Here is a 20630-nt window from a genome sequence, read left to right as displayed (position 1 = left end):
TCCGTCGTTCCGAAACCAGTGGAACAAAAGTAAACTACCACTGGGCCTCGAGGGAGTGAGAGACCCCCGCATACCTGAGTGAACAGGTGTGCCAGCCTGGACGATGGCTGAACTGCTGTCCAGCCGGCGGCTTGGCCAACGAGCAGCCTGTTAAGTCCCTTCGTGCAGAGAACAGGGACGCATCCAACGTTCTCGAGGAACTCCCTTTTGCCATCCTGAGTGATCCTGCGAATACGATGATTTAGGGTGTATGGAATTGGAACGATAAACTTGGTCTGACAGTAATAACAGAGCAGGTAACTTTTGGGCGTGCTCACAAAGTAGATAAGAGGATGATGATTAGTTAAGATTTTGATGATTCTACAAAACTGACTGGATTTGACTATCTTTTTCTTTCAGGTTTGATTACACGGTATTATAGACATATGAGTATGTTCCTACCACTGCTGTATTTATAGATCCAAGGATATCACCTGTCATATCCACAAGTGATTATAGATCCAATAGTCAAATAATTTTGGACTCGATACATCCCTAGGGTGATTGGTAATTCTGAGTATGCAGCTAAGGTGTGTATATTGTGTGGTACGCCTACGGCTGCTGGACTAGGCACTAGGGATAGGTCTGGGAGTGAGATGACGTGTAAGATAATATTCGGAAATTGTTAAATGGACCGGAAGTATATTGAACGACTGATCAAGAGTCATTGGTGAGATAGGTTTTACGTAAATGGTGACGCTGGAGCCCCGTGGTACGTGTCCCATCTCGGGAGGAATAAATCAGTACACCGATTGAAATTTAATGAGGACCAAGGATGCTCACAGGTGCGTCCAGACTGGAAACACGCGTTCGTTTCTAACACGAGCCGAATGGATAACCCCCGGCTTGCATTAAAAGCTACATTCCAATGCCTATAACCAGTTCTGAATCAGTTTCGAATTCCCAGTGACTCATGGATCTCAGCTCGTTTAAACCTTACGTAGTTTATATCGAGATTGGTCTGTTACCGTTAAACGAGGATTGGATCAAAACATTATTGTTAATAGAAGAGTTCAAATGGGACATTATGACGTATTGTGCCTATGTACTTTCTTTTGCACTTATTATCATGTCTGGTACGAACTGGATCGAACGGTTCATTGACAGGAGTCACTAACAAATTGGTTGTTGTAGAATATTTAAAGTGACCTCATAATATTCAAGTTAAAAAGTAGTACTGGGAAAGTATAAATTAAAAAAAGATCCTCTTGGAAGTTGATGACTCTGACATAAAACACAGTCAACAATTTCCAAGAAGCTAAACGTTCGTCCACCTCATCTACCATAATAATAATTTGTAAATGACGTGGAAACGTTTCTAGGAAATCTTCACTAAGGAGACGTAACACACCGACGCAGTGGAACGAACCACCTGTTGACTATCGCAAGAATCCAAGAGCAGAATCTCCAGGCAGAATCAACCCCACGTGGGGACTCTATTCACCCTGGTTTCCCAATGAGTCGTACCCCTGGACAAATTCTCTTGTAAGAAAAGCCGGCAAAGCATCCGGGTTATCGCTAATGAATCTCAAACCAGGTAAGGGTAGCCCGGCTAGATATATCTCGCTTCGGTGTGACAGAGCCAAAGTCTCCCACAGGGCGGGCCGTGTTCGTGGGACCCCTGGAACCGATCGACCGATCTCTAATCGGCAGTCCGAAGGAATCCAAGGAGAGCCGACGAAATCGAGCGAGGGAGGCGAACAAGAAGGAGGTGGTGGTTCACGGTGGTGGTAATGGTGGCGGTTTGAGAAGCAGAAGTAGACCTAAAAGAAGATTGGTATTGGTGCTAAAGGAGGAGCAAAAGAAGAAGGAGTATCGATACCGGAGAAAGAAGGAGATGGAGGATGAGGCGTCCAGGGCAATGGTACAGCAGTGGTACGAGGTTGCGATGGTATGCTGTGCTCCGCACAGACATGGAGCCGAGTCAGCCTGCGCTGACTTCTCCTCTGATAGCGTATAGCCAGAGCAGTCGGAGGAGCGTTGGACAGAGACCTGCCGTGGGACAGGCTCGAACAGCAAGTGGCAAGTGCCAGTTGCTCAGCAGCACTTGCCCTGGCCGGACACAGACCGGGACTGCGGGATTCGCAAGAGTCAAGACCGCCCGTAGAAGATCTCTTCCTGAGACATCAGCATCATCAGTTCCTTATTATCCTCTCGATTGGTCTTCCTGAAACCAAATTTTCATTATTCTTACCCATCTTGAAGACTGGGCCTGAATCGAGTCCACCTGTCAGATAGTCCGGACTGTCGTACGTCGCGACGGTCAAATGTCAGACGATGCCATGTGCGCCGAAGACGGTGTCAACGAGTGAGTGAGTTGGCGGCTAGTGTTTGCTATACACCCTGACGCCGCCTCGGACACCTTCGTCAAGACCAAGTGAAGTGACTTATTACACATCGACTCCACGATGGTCTGTTTACGCGCGTTCTGCACTCTGGTCTTCCTTAATATCATCGCCGCTGCAACTTCACCGCCTTCGGACAAGGTAGGCTCTCAATACCTACGAGGAGGACGCTCTTGTCGCTTTCTTTTTTTTTTTTTCTTTAGCGACTTTAAGAAGACATCGTTTAGTCAAAATCTCAGTCTACGCATAGCCAAGATATTTAATTCCAATATCAAAAGGTTAACAGTCTTATCTATACTGAGTTATAAATTATTATAAATCAAGCTCTTACCAAGATTTCACTTATATATGATTTTATTATGAAAAAGAAGTATACGATACCCCGTACATCTTACACGTATAACTTATACAGTTTAAGCGATTCAAACAATCAGCAAAGAATACAGAACAGACACGAGTACGTATGACAATGAAAAAAAACGTCGCATCCAGTACATGTACCAAGGATCGTTCCTTTCTCAAGATTAATTACCAAACAGATTGCAGTGAATACATTACTTCCATGTCTCGCTCAGTGTCTCGACAAATGTACTCGTGACCAATTAGAAAAATTGTGACAACCGATAACACGATAATATCACGTCGTGCATATGATTCACCAAGAATATATTCTCTTGGGAGTATCTCATCCGTTTACACTCGAGTAAACGCCTACGGAAAGCCTTTGAAATTTCGATCAATCAACCGACGACCTCTTACACCTTTTAATTCGAGTAAAATCCCAATCGGACTACCGTGCGTTATTTGTTAATTTAACTAATTGGACTGTACGTACGATTCGCTCCTCAATTTTGGCAGGTCAACGTGGTAGTCATGACGACCCATTATTATACCCGGTACCCATGTATTACGTGCGAAACGTTCATGCCAGAATAAAAAAAAAAGAAACTGCAGGCGATTGGCCTAACGCGGTCAAAAGGCTCTTAACAAAGGCCTATAATTACCTTGCTTGTTAATAACCATGTTTCACGAGACCAAAAGGGACGAACGAGCATCGAAGAGCAGTCATCGGAGGATGCGGTAAATCAACATGAATGAAAGCTTGCTAATAGGTTATGTTCAGTATCAACCGAGACTCTGCCGACAGTACGTATTCTTATTAGAAACTGTTACTAGCCATAGTTCTTATAAAAACATAGAAAGATTTCCAATAGTCACAATTCGGACGAGCAACAGATGGCTAACCTCTTACCAGAAGGTAATCCGTTATGTGATTTGCAATATTTCATTCTGAAGCATAAACAACCAGGAGTCAAGTCTTATGCCAATTGGCCGTTCCTAACCTTTTCGTTACTTTGGACCAGCCGGTTATTAATCCTTGAAATTGTCCGTAGCGTACTTACCACGAAATTTTCCAAATAAACACGCAAATTTTCACACTTCCCAACGATTTATTTACTCTGCCAATCAAGCTGCTTGGCCAACCCTGGATGTTGCGCGCAAAGGCTCCTCTAACCGTTGGGCATACACGACACACACCAGAGGATAATGACCGTGACTTTATTAAGTAGAATAACACAGGTGCCTACGGTTTTCAAAGGAGATACTCTACGAGTGGCAATAGTAAAATGACGCTGCTACTAGGATACTCAGCGGAGGACGGTAGATACCAGTGAGACAGGCGTGTGCGAGCGAGGCGAAACGCCGTAACGCGTACTAAAGACGGAAGAATGAAGCACAATGAAACGTGACGACAAATAACTCTAAAGCCCACGTTTGTTAAGAGGATATAGTGCGACGTACATTGTATACAGTGCACAATAAAACCGACTACAATAAACTGTCAAATTTACGTTCGTAGTACATCGTAATATGGAAGGCAGACGCTTCGCTACTACGCGAGTCAAATTACGTATAAATATATGAACGAGAGGAATCAGCTTCGTACTGTTACATCTTCGTTGTGCGAGTAAAAAAAAATAAAAGAAAAAATGATTTAATCAAGTTGAAAAAAATGTATAAACAAGTACCGGTAAGAATCCACTGTATTTGGTTGGCTCGATGTCTGACTTACGTAGGCACGGTCGCTCGTTTAAAATTCGCCCGTGGAATTCACGTGGGCACGCTTCGCCTCTGATTTTTCAATACGTTCGAATGTTCTCTGCCACGTAACGGACTGCAAGACCGAAATAAATACTTTTCCTTACCGTGCTGTATTCTCTCCTTTCTCGATTCTCTCTTTCTCTTCGTTTGCTTCTCCTCTTGGCCGGTAAGTATGCGGGTCGAGATTTTCTTGAAGGTTTATTAAAAAGTCAAACGACCGTCTGTGAAGCTCGTGCGCGGAATCACCTCGCGCAGTCAAAAAGCTCTTACCAAACTACTACTTAAATATTTGAGTGGATACGGCTGCATTTGCGATCAACATGGCAGAAGGTCATCCAAGGAATCTTAAGCGTATACACACGCTGCTCTAGCCTATCTGCGAATCTCGGTAAATATAAAAGATACGCTCGAGGCGTTTAGCTTCCGAGATAAAAGTGAGATACAACCTACAGCCACCCTGGCGCTGTGATATTTCGTATCGATCGATAATAATCGAATCTGCATTCGGGATCGGAATTTAACTAATATCAGAGGTAAGAACGAGTCGCGAGTGACGTGGCAGAAACTATTGATTTTAAAATTGAGTCCCCTGTCACTTGTCGACGTGCCTACCGAGATTATTTAAACGAGAACTTACACGTCGAACGTATAATAAGGAAAAGAAGCGTACACGAGCTCTACTTTGTATTAGTAATTTTTTTATGGTTATATATATACATACAGACAAGTTATTAATCACACTTTTGAACTTCTTATCAAGAACACCATACTTACCTTCTCCAACAAGCTCTAACGAAGCCATACTTACAAAGCCAAATATTGCGGAAGTTATTTCCAGCTTTGACGCTTCCTAATGGCTGGTCCCAGCAAAGTAGGTAATAACTAATAGAGACCAGTGACTACATGGGCGGCGAACTCTGGTACTAAGAATGTATCTAAGAAACCTGTTTGGGGAGAGTATATCTATTGGTCGTTGTTGCCCGCAACAGACATAAGTCTGGAGTGCGACACGGTCTTGCAGATATAGAGACACTCGTATTTTACGTATAAGTTAGGTGCGTTTGGGCAATTTACAAAACGAGGGAAACACTGAGAATGGAAAAAACTTCATGGAAACGATAATTACATTTTACCAAACGAAAAGAGAAAATAATACGTACGGTGCGTTATGTTGAAATACCAATGTCTTTTCGAGCCTTTGTGCAGTTGACTTTTTTGCTGTAAGGCAATCCTGAATACCTGAAAGGAATAGACACGTAGAAGGAAAATGTTTCTAGAAACAGGTGCAGGTCATAGGATGGCTGACACTTATTTGTATACATTACATTTGCATGCAGTTAAAACGAGTGTCTGTATGTGTATACACGTATATATGCTGCCGGTTTGCGCTGGTTGCTGCAGGGAGTTAAATATGTTCCTGGCATTCTTTAAATTTATTATTCGACTGCCTGGAAATCGTATATTCCATTGCATATTCCAAACTCGTTCTGTCTCGCACCAAATCGTGATACTCATTTCTTATAGATTTCTGCTGTACCGCTATCGGTTCCAGAAATAGCATTGTCACTCATTGAAGGTTCACGACACCAATTAAATCGTTCGTTACGTACAGTTACTGATCGTAACAAATTACGAGAAATTTTGTATTCTTTTCGCTCCTAGCGGTTATCGGTATTTGTCAAGTACACTCTGGGTAATATATATATATATATATATGTATATTACGTTACAGTCACTCTGTATAATGCATAAAGGGAAACGTTACTCAAATGCGTGTCAAACATTTAGAGCGAGTTAATGATCTTGAGAGGGAATTGCTAATATTGATGTACGCAATCGCAGCGGTACACGCATCATCAATCTCGGCGCACTTTACTTAATACATAGATTTATAGGGTTACAAGATATCATCAGTGCACGCACGCAGCCGACCGACGCTTACCGAGCAGACGAGGCACTCGTAAGAGACATAACCTTTATTCCGTAATAGGCGTATCGGTGTATAATCGCCGATTTCACGACAATCGACAGTACATAAAATGTATATTAATATCCGCGACTACCGGCTGTCTTGAATACAATTTGACGCAATTAATATTAGCCATCGATATATTGCCGGCGATTAAAGTCCTTGTATGGCGCGCGTATTTCCATTTAAAGTGGCAGCGACCGCTGGGTACGACAGACTAATCACATCAATTATCAATGATGATATAATAATCTTTTGATATTCCGATAGAGTCCTACGATTTTATGCTTTAATCGCTTTAGAATGTTTAAGCGTGGAGACGTGGCGAAGCCAAGCGGTAGGCAGTCGTGTCTACCGTGCATCCCAAGTACTCGAATGGTCGGTAGACGAGTAATAAAATCCAGCGAAATTTTAAACGAGGGTACACGCGTCTGCTTTCTCAATTAACTACCGTGCAGTCACAGACACTGTTGCTACCTTGGACAATGTATAATAACTAAAAAACAAAATGATTAAAAGAAATACATACCACCGTTACGACTCCGAGCTCTTGTACGGGTTTGGCCGTGCAGCTTTATTCCTGTGACGCATTGAGATCTCACGGTTGAAAAGCCGCTTGAAGACTTCTGAGAAGGACACAGCCAACAAGGAAACTTTGTCATCGTTATCTGACACGAAGGAATTTCGTGAAGGAGAAACCAGCTAGCACCCCAATAGTCAAGCGTGTCCTGACTGGTCTCGATGCGTTCAGCAAAACTATGCTTCGACACCTTTTAACTCGGCGGCCATTATTACCCAGCTGTATTTACGACTCGTCGTTCTTCCGGGACTTTGTGAAAATCCTGCATTCCTAACGAGGGTGGGTCGCGACGGGTGTCGATCGTAGTGTCAGATTTGAATGACAGATAATAATTAATCAGGTTATGTCATCGGGACTCGCGCGTCCGTATATACACACACGCGCGCACCAAACTCTTGCCCGTGTATACCTATATAGACTTAGAACAAATACACGTATAGGCATCGTAAATAACCCGTGCGATGTACATGTCAATTATTATGATATACATATAGACACATAATGACTTGTAATAACATCCAGTCTCGAGTCTCTGAGTGACACAAAGGGGCCACTATATTATATCTACTCGGTAGATATATCTCCCGCCGCCGGTAGGCGCCACCGGGCTGCGATCGCCAAGGAAGGCATGGCGCCTCCGGGAAAGATTCCTTCTTGCTCTCTGTGTCCTGTATTAACAGGTTTCGTCATAATTATAACTCGCGCGGTATCACTCCTTGGAATGTAGGTATTAACTGGCGATACTTAACAAGCCTCTCTGCCTCACCGTTCGTGGCACGTAAGATACAGCGTGTACTTTATATTGTACCAGTGAGTAGCCCCTCTCTGTACAGTCCGTGGCTGAGGTGGCGCCAAGTCAGGCACATTACGCATACGTTATTAATCATTTGCATTCACATCATAGACAATGTTACCTTACGCATTCTAACCATATACGGTTAGACGCGATACTTTCGAGTTTTATCGTGTGACTCTCTTCATCTCTGTCGCCCTATTTAATCCGTTATCATCGAAAGCTTCGTTCTCGTTCTCCTCAATCATATATTCAATAAATTCAATATTTTATAGAGATTTATTGAGGAATGCCGAATGCACTTTATACTTGACGCCACTTTTCTGCGCGTTAAACGTGTAATGTGTGTACAAAATATACCGAAAGATCACATTAAATAACTGTAAAAGGATCCGATAGGATTCTAACGTGTCTCGTCGCTCGACCATTTTTCTCGTGGGTGTTTCACGACTCGATGCAAATAGACACGTTATTGCGGTAGTCCGCAAAAGTGCTTTCTCATTCTTCTAGCGTTACTACATCATTCTCTGCTGCGACACGCACTCCTTATGTCTCTATTGACATCCCTACGTTACTGCCTTTGCCTGTCGATGCCATTAAGTTGGTAAGTAGAAATGTTATTTTTCATCCGCAGTCATCAGTTTCACTTTGAAAGGTCCCATCGCCTTACGAACTGAATCGTAAATAAGTCTCCTTCAAATGGAATTGAGTTGCGGTCCGACTATACGTATCTTACCATTTCCTCCTTCTTGTCTGTAGAGACGCCGTTTTTTAAAATTTAATTTATTAAAGCTACGAAGTGCTACCGTCACGGGGGTATTATTATATGCTATTCGTTCGGACTTTTCTCATGAGTACTATAGGACTTCCGTGCTTCTCTCTTTTATTCTATGATATACTTTTCTCAAAAGCCTTACGGCGGATGCTGTACCTGGAAGAGATAATTCTACGACTGCTCTTTCGTTTCAATGCAAATCTCGAACAAGAGTCGAAGTACGACCGTAAAAATAAATTCACATTCCTATCGAGCGACACAACGATCGAGTACTCCATTCGACGTGTTCCTGGAAATTCTCAGAGCATAAAGAACCTAAGGAAAATCGTCAGAATGATAGTCATCCTCCCGAATGATTTATGCGTATTTCACTTTATAGAGATATAAGACGTGTACGTGTCAGGCAGGTCTGATAAGGGTAAGTTCTCAAGATTTTTAAATGACAGGAACTCACGCATGATCGAAGATATCATTATTATTACGTCATAGGTAATCAGTAGAAAATTTTTAAAAATACTCTGCCATCCTTTTTTTCAGGATACACGATTATTCGAAAGAACGTGGTAATTCGCAAAATAAAAATTTCCTTGGCAGTTCTAGCTCTTCGGATGCACGCGGTTCTATTATGACAACGAGCATCGGGGTGATCCTGAGATTAAACAGAGCCGTACATAAATAGTTTCTAAATGTTTAAAATCCTCAAGCCGTAGCGAGAATGCCTGTGGGGCTGTATTCTACGTAATCCTACGATAAAAACCGATAAAATGTTTATGTTCACGCGATCGCTAAGTTTGCGAGGAGTTTATATACCCTACTGGAATTATGGGCGAACAGAAAAATTGCTTTAACGTCCTCAAAGGCCACTCGGGTTCACTTCAATAATTATTTAGAAGCCTTTCCATTTACCTCTGGCCAATAAAGCTCGTACAATGCAAACGATATCCATGGAGAGTATAAAACTTCCTAGACGAAACTCTAAGTGTCAAACTATTAATTCAGACCTCATCTCTTCGTCTATGTTTGAAATTACATAAACTTTAACGAAGTGAGAAAGCTTTCTCGATTGCATTAACGACTGCAAACTTCTTTAACAGACGGACAATCCCAGCTACTTTCCTGCCGAATAACTTAATCGGCAATGTTACCGACAATTCTGTTCACTGTCGGTAAAGTTTTTTTGAAAGCTACCGTTTACGCGATTACGTAACTTATTAAGGCGGTTCAGTCGGTTTTCAAACGAGTTGTATGATTATTGCATAATAAAGGTGTTGAACACTTTACAGCATACAGAAGTGACGCTGAATACCAGGATCGCCGGATTTCAGATGGACCCAATGATAGCGACTGGAATAATATTTTATTTGCGCAATATGTTTTTTTTTAATAACAATTCCATCCAAAAATGATACGAAAAATCCCCACAGTATTCTTGGATCGTTAAATATAAAATCTACTGTTGAAAAATGATCGGAACGTGTATAAATAATGTACAGGCAGTACGATGAATACAAATGATTATAATACGAAGAACTCGATGTGTTTATTGATGGATAAATTTTCTCATTGAATTATTATATTTTTTATCTCGTATAATACTCGTGTGTGCTAACATAATTCTGTGTGTTTGGAGTACGAATAAAATAATTTTCAACAACGATAACGAGTCGTATGAAGTTGGCGAGGATCGCGCGTAGAAATGTCAACGACGAGGTGGGTAATAAGATCACGAAATCATTAAAACACGAGAGACGAAAGACTTTTACACGTAATAAGATGAATCTATGACATTTTGAAATTCCATGAGACAGATATGTGTATATAGATACTCGGGTATATTCTTAATTAATTATTCTTTTTTAACAGCAACGTCCGGAGTCCAAGTTTGCTACGACCGAACTAGGTTATGTTCGTTCTTACCTTAACCTTGACGATCGAGAAGATGCGATGATTGTGACAATCTTCTTGAGAATCGTAATAATTGAACGATTTCGCAAAAATGCTGTTCGCATCTTTTATTGCTCAGATCGTGCTTACAAACAAGGTTACGAAGCTGGACAATCTTTCACTTTACGATTGGTTTTCCACGTTGAGGTTCTTTCGTATGATTTATATAGGAATGAGTCTTGTCGCCGGTGTGTCGATATTCAAGGACGCGATATGAATTGGCAGTTATATTTCAATTGTTGTGGCAAGATCGATCCTAAGCGAATTCAATGCTGTTAAAAACGTCCCGGCTTTAATATTCATGGGGACGTCCTATTATGATTTACACGTTTCGTGTACTGTGGCTTTTTTTTATTATTAAATAAAGTTACGCAATCTCTGTATCGCGATATAACGGATGGGAAACTCTTCTATAAATAAATCCACACCTTGACTGTGCGTCTCATTTTAAGCCGTTGTAACTCTGCAGCTCGTTAGCGTGACAATAAAATAAAAGAGAGAAAATGTTTGGGAGAAGAGAACAATAAATTACGAGCTGTACGTAACTCTTCCCTGGGTGATGTATAACCTCCAATTTGTCTTACGCTTGATTCTAGAATTAGTGAATAGACGCGGCGCGACGTATTTTTACATACACTTCCCGTTTCCACTCTCATTATCATTATCGCAGAATCTTTAGTACCTCGCTGTAATAAATTGTATACGAAACAACTGCGATTAATTGTGCCTGCAAACATTTCTCAATAAACTCGAGAACGATAAGGTAACACCTGGCATGTCGTTCTAGGAATCGACTGGATATCGTTCCATGTATTCTCGAATCGATACCCATCGATACTAATTGAATGTTACTACCGCACGTCGAACAGACATTTCAACGATCGATATTAAATCCGTGACTGATATTTAATCGTAAATTCGTAGTTTGACCTATGGCCAATTTCTTCAGCTTCGGATAAAATTTATCCTCCGGACAGATCCTCAACTAACCAATCATTTTCATGTTTTAGAAGTTTATCCGCGGGATCAATTTTATCCGAAGGTAAAGAAATTAGTCACTAGAGATGTACAGTTCCTTCATTCATAGTAATATTTTTAAGTTTCTAGCGATTCTCGAAATGGTCTCAGATACCTACGAGATTTACGTGTGTACGCTAGAGAGGAATTGTTATGAGAACGCGCAGAAGGGGTTTGAAGAAAAATTGTACTCGAGCCACTCGATTTCTCTAATCTGCCTGTACTTTGCACTTCGTGAGTGAAGTAAGCATCGATTATCGTCTGCGCAACTGTTGCATTTTTCGATTGCATTTCCTAACCTGCAAAAAGTGACGTGTGCGCGGTGTACATGCTAATTATATTGACAGCGAAGTTATTCCATTGTTATAACGTGTGTCGTAATTGTAATCTTTGATATTATAGGAGGACTGTAAGAGAAGGATAGCCGAGTGCACAATGAGCGACGGTACGAATGTTCCTGTTTGCGGAAGCGACGGCGTTACGTATCCGAGTCAGTGTCAATTAATATCGAGGCAGTGCCAGGGTGTCTCTCTACTTATCAAGCACACTGGCCCTTGTCCAGGTCAGTTCTATACGATTTTATTGCTATGTATGATAAGGCTCGTTTCACACCACTGAAAAAAGAAGTATTGTAACTGTCAGCGCCAGCGTGCAAAGTTTAATAGTAAAAAATGAATTAATGCTGTTGTGATATATATAAAAGCGATTAGGAATGCAAATTGTTATTTGCAGCGTAATAATTCATACGTGTAACAAGATATCTTACACCTGTCCAGGTTAATTACGCGTTCCAGATATTGCTAGAGCAAACAAGACATTTATTGAATGACAAGATATAAAAAAAAGACTCTACAATTTCTAAGACTAATTTTCTTATTCTTTAATGCTTCGTCTCGCTCTTTTACAGAAGCTCCAGCGTGCTTCTCCGCCAGACTGACTGCCCGCCTTGGGGCTCGTCCCGTTTGCCGTCCGGATGGGACCTACGCACCGGTCCAGTGTCACACGGAAACAGGATATTGCTGGTGTGTCACTCCTCAAGGACGACCGATACCAGACACTTCGGTAAGAGACCAAAGACCAAGATGTTCGAGAGCAGGCTCCAGATCTGGTGCTTCCACCAGGAGCGGTCAGAGGCGACGTTCGCCGACCTGGAAGTCGAGAAGACAGTACAACAACAGGCATCGTAACACGTGTGATCGTACTGAGAAATCAAAATTCAATAGCAATCTCATTGAGAATTTCAAAATTGAATTCAGGAGGACAAACATATCCACGGATGGTGAGTACGATAGATACAGAGTCAGGTACAGATATGAAAACACATATGGATAAGTCTTATGATATCTTTGGCACAAATGTAGATAAGGACACCTGGCGCACGTCCAAGCGTCCAGAGAGAAAAGTGTATCTTGCAGACGCCGACATAATTATGGGCTGTCAACTATTCGCAATCACCGTGATAATCGCTGATTAACGTTGCGATTCATTGTCGCTGACATTGCCGACTCTCGGGGCAAAACTGGAACGAATCTCTAGGAAGGCTTCACATGCTATTCACATATAACAGCGATTTGCCAGCCGATCCTTTCGCAATTATCCTTGCGGTTGCCTTGCCTGCTATAAATTTCGCATGTCCCTCGACTTTTATTCGTGGCTATACCTCAAGCCAGTTTGCTAAGAGTGAAATTACGGTGTGTTACACGACCCTGATCTATTGACACAAGCTTCACAATAACGTATAATCTCACTTTAAAGAATCACAATGTTAAAATAGAAGATGAGTAATATCTATAAAGTATCCTAGGTCATTGTGATGCGTTAATGTTGTATTAAAATTATGAAACATTCTAACCTCAGTATAGAGACTATATCTAGAGTGCATATAGGCAAGTAAATAACAGACGTCATTACACGAGATATCTTCCACAGGTGATAAGAACGTGGAGCGTGTATTGTCATGGAAATTCGTGACCCTGGATAAGGACAGCGACGGATACCTGAATCGAGCCGAATACAGGGAGCTAAGGAGGCTGGCGAAGAAGGCGGTGCGTCCTAAGAAGTGCGCGAGGACCTTCGCCAGGACGTGCGATCTCAATCGGGACCTTAAACTATCCCGGCAAGAATGGGGTGCCTGCCTGGCAAACGATTTCACTCGTAAGTTAGAATACTTGGAAGATTAAATATCACTGATAAATGTACCAGTGATGCTGGAGTCTTGCTCAGCCCGCACCAACCTACCTGCTGTAATAATCATCACGCTTGGCTTTGAGTCTGCATGTCCTGCGATCCTTGTGGATAAGCGTTCTAGAAACGTGTCAGCCAATGGCTATCACAGTATACACATGTATATACGTATCAGCGGCGAGAAATTTGAAAAAAAATTCTATACGTCAACGAACAAACATAAATCATAATCCTGATTGTTCATTCGAGGAACGTTCTTTCGTAATAACGATTAAAATGGGAGAAGGGGAACGAGGTGAAGGTGGTACGTATTTGGCAATGTGCTTGGGGTTGGCATGCAGGAAGTGGATATAAAATGATTTGCTTGAGTAATAATATATGGCTACCACGTACCATGCTTATTCTGAACTAACTCTTCCAAATATCATACTCGATTAGAGTTCAACTATGCTAATCTACTTGTACGTACTTCCTATACGTTAAACGTAGGCCGACGTCCGAACTTGCTCCTTCACTTGGATCAGAACCCACCTAATCGTTATAGAGCCCGGACTGAAAGTTAAAATAAGTCGCGAAGCGCTTTCAGCAGGATGTCGTGTCCAGGCGACAAACTTAACATTCGTAAATCTTGCCGGAAGTTTGCCCACACGTCGGCAGCACGTTGAAATTGAAGCAATTGACCTCATGTGCGTGTGGCAATGACAAACTGTCCGCACCACTGGTCATCACTGAGTAAATCTGCACCTACGCGCCAATAAAGCACTATTTGTAGACGCTAACGTTCTTTCTCAATTGTTGTCTTCAATTTTCGGAAAGGGAAACGTAAATTGGCTGTCGCGTCGATTAAGTTCGCTTCCCAAGTCATAGATACACGTACACCCGGTATAAACAGAATAACGAAGCTTTGATTATGGATCTACAAATTTACAAGCCTTAAGCGACGAATTTATTTTTATTTATTAGACTGATACAGTGAATGTTAATTTTTTTTTTTATATTAATCTTCATTCATAAGCTTAGACTAAGTTAAGGATTTTATTGTGTCTTCGACAATGTTCTAATCTGTCTGTCGCCTCGCTTCAGGTCTTTCAAGCATGAATCAGGATCATCGAGGATCACGCCTATGTTGCCTTTTGCAGCATGATCAGCTAGGACTCATTAGTACTTAGAAATTGTACGATTATATGGAATCTGGATTATCGGAGTATGTGCTAATGCCTGGTTAGAATACGTGTCAGCTATATATATATATTATTGCTCAGCGACGCATATGCTTTTTATTTATATATTAGAATTGGGCTCGGTCTTAGTCATAGCTTTGTATGCATTCGCGTTCTTATAGGACGATCTCTTCGATTTGTCATTTTTACACTTTTTTGTTTTCTTTTTTGTATTCCTCTTGTCTCTTTCTCTTCTTTACACCTTTTTTTTTCTCGTCACCGTTGTATCCTTGATTATGACTGTAGCAAAGCGCCGCTTGTAACGACGCCGTAGTTTCTTACGTGATGATTGTAGTATACGAAAGGTGATCTACTTTCACGAAATCTATTTTCTATCTCTCAGTGTTTCTAACCGGATCTTGCACATCGTTCCTGGTATCGCTTTGCATCCAGATCCATAAAATCCACCCGTAATCGCGGAATCGATTAAAAACAAGTGCATTCATTGAACTGGATAATATGAAATTTCAAAAATTTATTTTTAAAAATTTTCAAATCAGTCTCTCAGTATCCTATATATACGGTAGAACGAAATGTAAATCGAATCAATATATTCGTCAATGTGTCACTGATAAAATTCAAATGATAAGGCTGTAACGATATTCCTAAAGAATTTAAAGCATATCGCACATAGGTATATCCAAGTTTCATCGTAATTATCGTATGAATAGCGTTTAATGGATGTTGAATCGAAGATTGCCGCGTGTCAAACCGGTAGAACGATTTTATGGAGAGGAATGGGCATGCATTCCGAAGTGATGTAGCTTATTTCCGTATCTCTATCGTGCTTGTATATATATATATATATATATATATATATATATGAATAAACATAGACTTATATATATATACATATACATTCACGTGTATTAATCGTACAGCGTAAAAGTTAATAACCGTATCCCATTAGAAGCGCTGACTGCTATTGCAATATTGTGCATTGAATGAAATACATAAATTATATAGGTAAGCCAGTCGGCTGAGTGACATCATTATTATCATTTAGTACATTTGTTCTTGTCGCTGAACCCTGCAGACGAGCGCGCCGAGGTCCCTGAGGCCCAGAGGACCCGCGCCACGGACCAAGGTGAGTCCTAGCCTGTCTGTCAGGAGAATGAATACACCCGTAGATAGTAGGAATACATTGTAACGAGCAAAACCGAAAAAGTCATGTAAAACTATAATGCTAACGATTAAAGTAATTATTTTTTAACGACAAGTCCAAGACAAGGAAGCAATGAATTCTGGGTAATTTTTGGACTTTAACGGTATTGCTTTATTTTTTTCATATATTATAATACGTACTAATACTCCTTACGTGTTGTATGTTCCTATCCGTTACTGTAGACTGTGACTACAATGGCATTGAGATAATAGGATTGGATTAATTAGGAAATGTTAAAGGAATTTACGTGTTTGATAGTAGACGGGGGCCGCACCTTGGCTCCTTGTAATTTATTTCCTCTTTTAACGTGCTCTTTCACTTTAACGTTTATATTTGAATGATACAATACTTTGTGTATTAACGAACGTCACCACCCAGCCCATTGTTAGGTTATGTTTACGTCTCTATTGTAATTAATAACGTGCGACGTGGAATTACGATGAAATGATCACGTAAATCTTGTTACGTTCCTTGTGATTGTTATACCCTCTGTTGTAAATTCTCATATTATCGCTTCGATTTAATTGCATGTGCTTTTAATTGCAATATTTAATGTTTGTCTCTATGAGATAATCATTTATTGTGTTATGCGTGAGGTTACCTTGTATCGGGTGGTGACGGTTTTCCTAAATTGCAGCGATCCGTGTGGTTTGATGTTTTTGGTTATTTTTACATTTGCATATATATATATGACTCTTGGAGAACTTTAAGATATTCCGAGCGGAAGACGATACCCTAGCAGACCCGGTGACTGCGAAATTCACCACTGTTCCACGGTGGTTTTGTGCTACAAGTATACCAAACATTTTGTTCGAAGCACTACGCTAACCACTGTTGATCAGTCGTTTCCAACATCGAAACCACCATTTGAAAGCTCTGCGGCTGATTTTGAGCTGGAGGGAACACGGTGGTTCGGATAAAATGCTCGGTATACTTTTTGCATAAAACCACCGTAGTGATTTCGAAGGTGGTTTGGTCAATGGTAGGGTCTGCTAGGGTAGTCTTGAGAAATTAATAATTTTTTTAAATATACAATTTGAGTAAGTAGCAGCGTGTTAAAAAAAATATTTAAAAATGTGAAAACCAGTTCGATCTCGTATCAGAAATACGTTATTACGTCGTGAGGGATTTAGTTTTTGAAAAGAAATTTTTAATTGGTTTAATAAAAATCTAAAATCGTTTCACGGAATTACAGCTTTATAGGCTCAAAAATATTATTAGGGACCCCGTTTAGATATTCACACACCTGCGCGCTCGGAATGCCTTAATTGTACCGTATTATTATTTAACTCGTGAAACTGAATTCTTTGACGTGCTAGATCGGTCAGCACAAATTTAGCGAAATGGTCCTTTATCAGTATGTATTTATATTATTGGCATGAATTATCTCTGTTATTAATTCTGATCGTTAACGAATTTTTCTTCATAGTCTTAAATGGAAATCACCCACCTAATCATTCTCGGCCGGCATTTAATGACCCTCCGGATACCAAGGAGGAGAGCGATGGTGAGTTTTTTCGGTATTCGCTATTAATCATTATTAAGTATATATAAATTTTGGTTTTATATTATCTTTTCTTTTGACAGCCAATGACTGTATATCCGACAGAAGATCTGTTCTGGAAGATCAAAGACAGAATACACAGGAGAAATTTTATATTCCTCAGTGTACTCCAGACGGAAGGTACCTTAAAGTACAGTGTTATTCAGGTTATTGCTGGTGTGTTTATCAGGATACTGGAAAACCTATACCAGGTACCTCGTCCAAGGATCATACTCCAAATTGTAATCCAGTGCCAATCCCAAGCAGACCAATGAAAGGTACGATTGAACAAGGTAGATGCTAGTATTTGGTTTCCTCTTGTTTTTTATAATATAAAATTTGGGAAATTACAGCCTGAGAATGATCACTATTGATATTTCAAAATGTTTGAGATCATAAAACCTAAAGCACTTTAAGTTTTGTTAAATTGATTGCATGAAATTTTATTTTCTCTTGCTTCAATTCTTTAGCCAAGAACTTCTTTGTTCAATTTTGTCATTGCCTTTGTAGGGTGTCCAGAAATGAAAAAGCAACTGTTCCTCAGAGATTTGATGGACTTGATGCAAAAGAAAATGAAAGCCTCGAGCACAGACTCTGACGAGGCATCTGTTAAGTGGCAAGCATCCAATGAGGAACGTATTGCAACTTGGCATTTTGTTATGCTTGATAAAAATAAGAATAAGGTATATAAATGTTTATTATTCGTATAGTATATCTTCAGACATTTTAGTTCAATGCCCTATTACTAATCATGCTTGCGCAGGTCTTGGAAAGAAAGGAATGGAAGAGCTTTCGTACTATGGTCGCAAGCAATAGACAGCTTCAACGATGTGGAAAGAAGCTGCCAAGGTACTGCGATGTCAATAATGACAGAAGGATTAGTATGACAGAATGGCTCAGTTGCCTAAATGCACAGCGTTCTGTATCAGGTATTAAATATTATTTGATATTCATCTTCAGTTGTACATACAACATTCATGAAAAGATTTAATTGTCTTTGAATGACGTGATAACTGCTGTATGACATTAGATTAATTAGCTCATTGTATATTTCAGTGGATAGTCCAGAAAAGCCATCGACGTCGGAGCCGAAGAGAAAAGGTCCAAATCCTTTGGATCAGATACTGAATAGCGACGATTAAAAAGTATCATGTGATATAATGGCTAAAACATCTGATTAAACGCGTTGGTATAGAGAAAAATATATATATATATACATATGCGCGTACCGAACGTCATTTCGTTCGGTTGAATGAATTTTGAATTGGGATAAAGTTTTATACCGGTTATCGCGTTGTTTTAAATTTATTTGTATTTTTATATATCCAGTGATAATTTTTTTAGCGTGTAAAACTTTCTTGTAAGTTCTTTCTTTTTCTCTTTCCGGTACCTCAAAGCTAAATAATACTATGTTATATGCATATAATTTGTAACGATACAGTTTAAATGAAGTATTAATGGTATATAAATATATATGCGTATATTTATATATTTCACGTCTAAGGTGCTAAGTAGATACAGAAGAGCTGCTTATACAATATGTATACAATCTCATGATTCCGAAGTTCTGTAAACAGACAATGCAGTGAGCTTACGCGTGTTTAAGCGAGCCATAAGAATAAAGTAAAACAGTCGGATTAACTCTACAAAATTTTTGACTCGAATCTACGTGAACGCAATAATTAAGGACTAATAATAAATACACATAATTCGTTTCCGGCGATCATATATAGTTCCTTATGAAATACTAAATGAAGGAATAATGATACTCAGCGCGTACAAGGTTGTTACGAGTCTCTGTAAACGGTATTACGTTTAAGCCAACCTCGATTGCTCTATGCGTATAGGTATTATAAAGATGAAAGTAAAAACAAACAAGAAAAGTGAAAAAGGCCTAGAACACGTATTACGAATTGTATTAAGGGGACTCCGGACCTCACATTACCATGCGAGTAAAATGTAAACGAAAATCATGAATAAGAGATCCAAAGTCCTAATAAGACTCCATAGGGATGATAAGTCCTATATATATATTCAACAAATACTTGAATGCGCATGCAGATGAATTTAAAAAATCTGTATTATCGAAGTGAGAAGCATATTTTTTAAAATCAAATACCTAATTAGTGACCTTGAAGAGGTAATAGGAAAATAGCGTTTAATTGCAGCGATAAGAAGATTGTGCAAGAAGGCCTATTGGGATCTTGTGTATAAGAATAAGATGTGATACCGTGACATCTGGTGGCAGAAAATAAAAGTATTCGAAGGATAAACTGTTCCTTCCTTTTCTTATGACTGAAGGAATTGTTCTTGCGCGTTTTCAAGATTTGGCATACAGAGGATATGAATCAGGGGAAAAGTGTATAATAATCGCTGCTATTTTTAGGAGACCCTTTATCTCCATGTCAAATCCCAATAGGTATATACTCTGTAAATGTGAACAATACTGCAGTGTAATTGTTTACTTTTGCAATCATTGTACTGCATACTGTGCATATTTTTGTTGTTTAGAATAGCATAGGTGCGGTTACAATTTAAAGTTATCCATATAAATTAATATATGAAGAGGGGAAGATTTATTGAAATCTATTAGCAGGCGACGTCGACATGTTCATAATGCAAATACCGAAGTTGCAATATCGTTAAGATTCTCTGTATTCTCGAGTCACATACCGTAGCGATATTATGTCTCATAATTTAAGCATATAAAATTGTAATTTTTTTTTGTAAAAGGCATTTCTCCATTTAGTCAGGTTGCAGTTTATGATTGTAATTTCCGAATGAACACGCGAGCGTGTGATCGATTATTTTACGTTAAAGGATAAACGTCCTGACATTATTAAATTAACATCGTAACGCTGTTATTTTATTTCTGTATCATTCTCGAGAAAAAAGCTTGCTTAATGCTCGATTACTATAAGGAGTGCAATAAATGTTAGTTATGTAAAAGACG

At 39.8% G+C, this 20630-nt stretch overlaps 2 protein-coding genes and 1 long non-coding RNA gene across 10 annotated transcripts; 2 read left to right on the top strand and 1 right to left on the bottom strand.

The window, feature by feature from the left end:
* The first annotated feature begins 718 nt into the window (after positions 1 to 718).
* Positions 719 to 1810, top strand: LOC107272098. The gene is made up of 2 exons (XM_015748895.2): positions 719 to 824; positions 1362 to 1810. The coding sequence occupies exons 1-2, from the start codon at positions 802 to 804 to the stop codon at positions 1771 to 1773; spliced, it is 435 nt and encodes a 144-aa protein (XP_015604381.1). The 5' UTR covers positions 719 to 801; the 3' UTR covers positions 1774 to 1810.
* A 239-nt stretch (positions 1811 to 2049) lies between these two features.
* Positions 2050 to 20628, top strand: LOC107272085 (SPARC-related modular calcium-binding protein 2). 8 transcript variants are annotated; one of them, XM_025089381.1, is made up of 10 exons: positions 2050 to 2525; positions 11968 to 12127; positions 12473 to 12844; positions 13495 to 13719; positions 15976 to 16056; positions 17564 to 17641; positions 17722 to 17970; positions 18188 to 18360; positions 18441 to 18606; positions 18734 to 20628. In XM_025089381.1, the coding sequence occupies exons 1-10, from the start codon at positions 2448 to 2450 to the stop codon at positions 18817 to 18819; spliced, it is 1668 nt and encodes a 555-aa protein (XP_024945149.1). In that variant the 5' UTR covers positions 2050 to 2447; the 3' UTR covers positions 18820 to 20628. The 8 variants fall into 8 exon arrangements, with proteins under 8 accessions (XP_024945149.1, XP_024945150.1, XP_024945151.1 ...); XM_025089382.1 differs by having other exon boundaries at positions 2053 to 2525; positions 16006 to 16056; XM_015748855.2 differs by having other exon boundaries at positions 2058 to 2525; positions 17722 to 17955.
* Positions 16385 to 17491, bottom strand: LOC107272100. Its single transcript, XR_001538825.1, has 2 exons — positions 16736 to 17491; positions 16385 to 16623 (listed from the first exon to the last, which is right to left on the bottom strand). It is a non-coding gene; the product is annotated as an uncharacterized LOC107272100 (long non-coding RNA).
* Positions 20629 to 20630: the final 2 nt, after the last annotated feature.

Source organism: Cephus cinctus, unplaced genomic scaffold, assembly GCF_000341935.2.
Source record: "Cephus cinctus unplaced genomic scaffold, Ccin1 Ccin1_scaffold1109, whole genome shotgun sequence".
NCBI classification, from domain to species: Eukaryota; Metazoa; Arthropoda; class Insecta; order Hymenoptera; family Cephidae; genus Cephus; species Cephus cinctus.
This window is presented reverse-complemented; position numbering and strand designations above follow the sequence as displayed.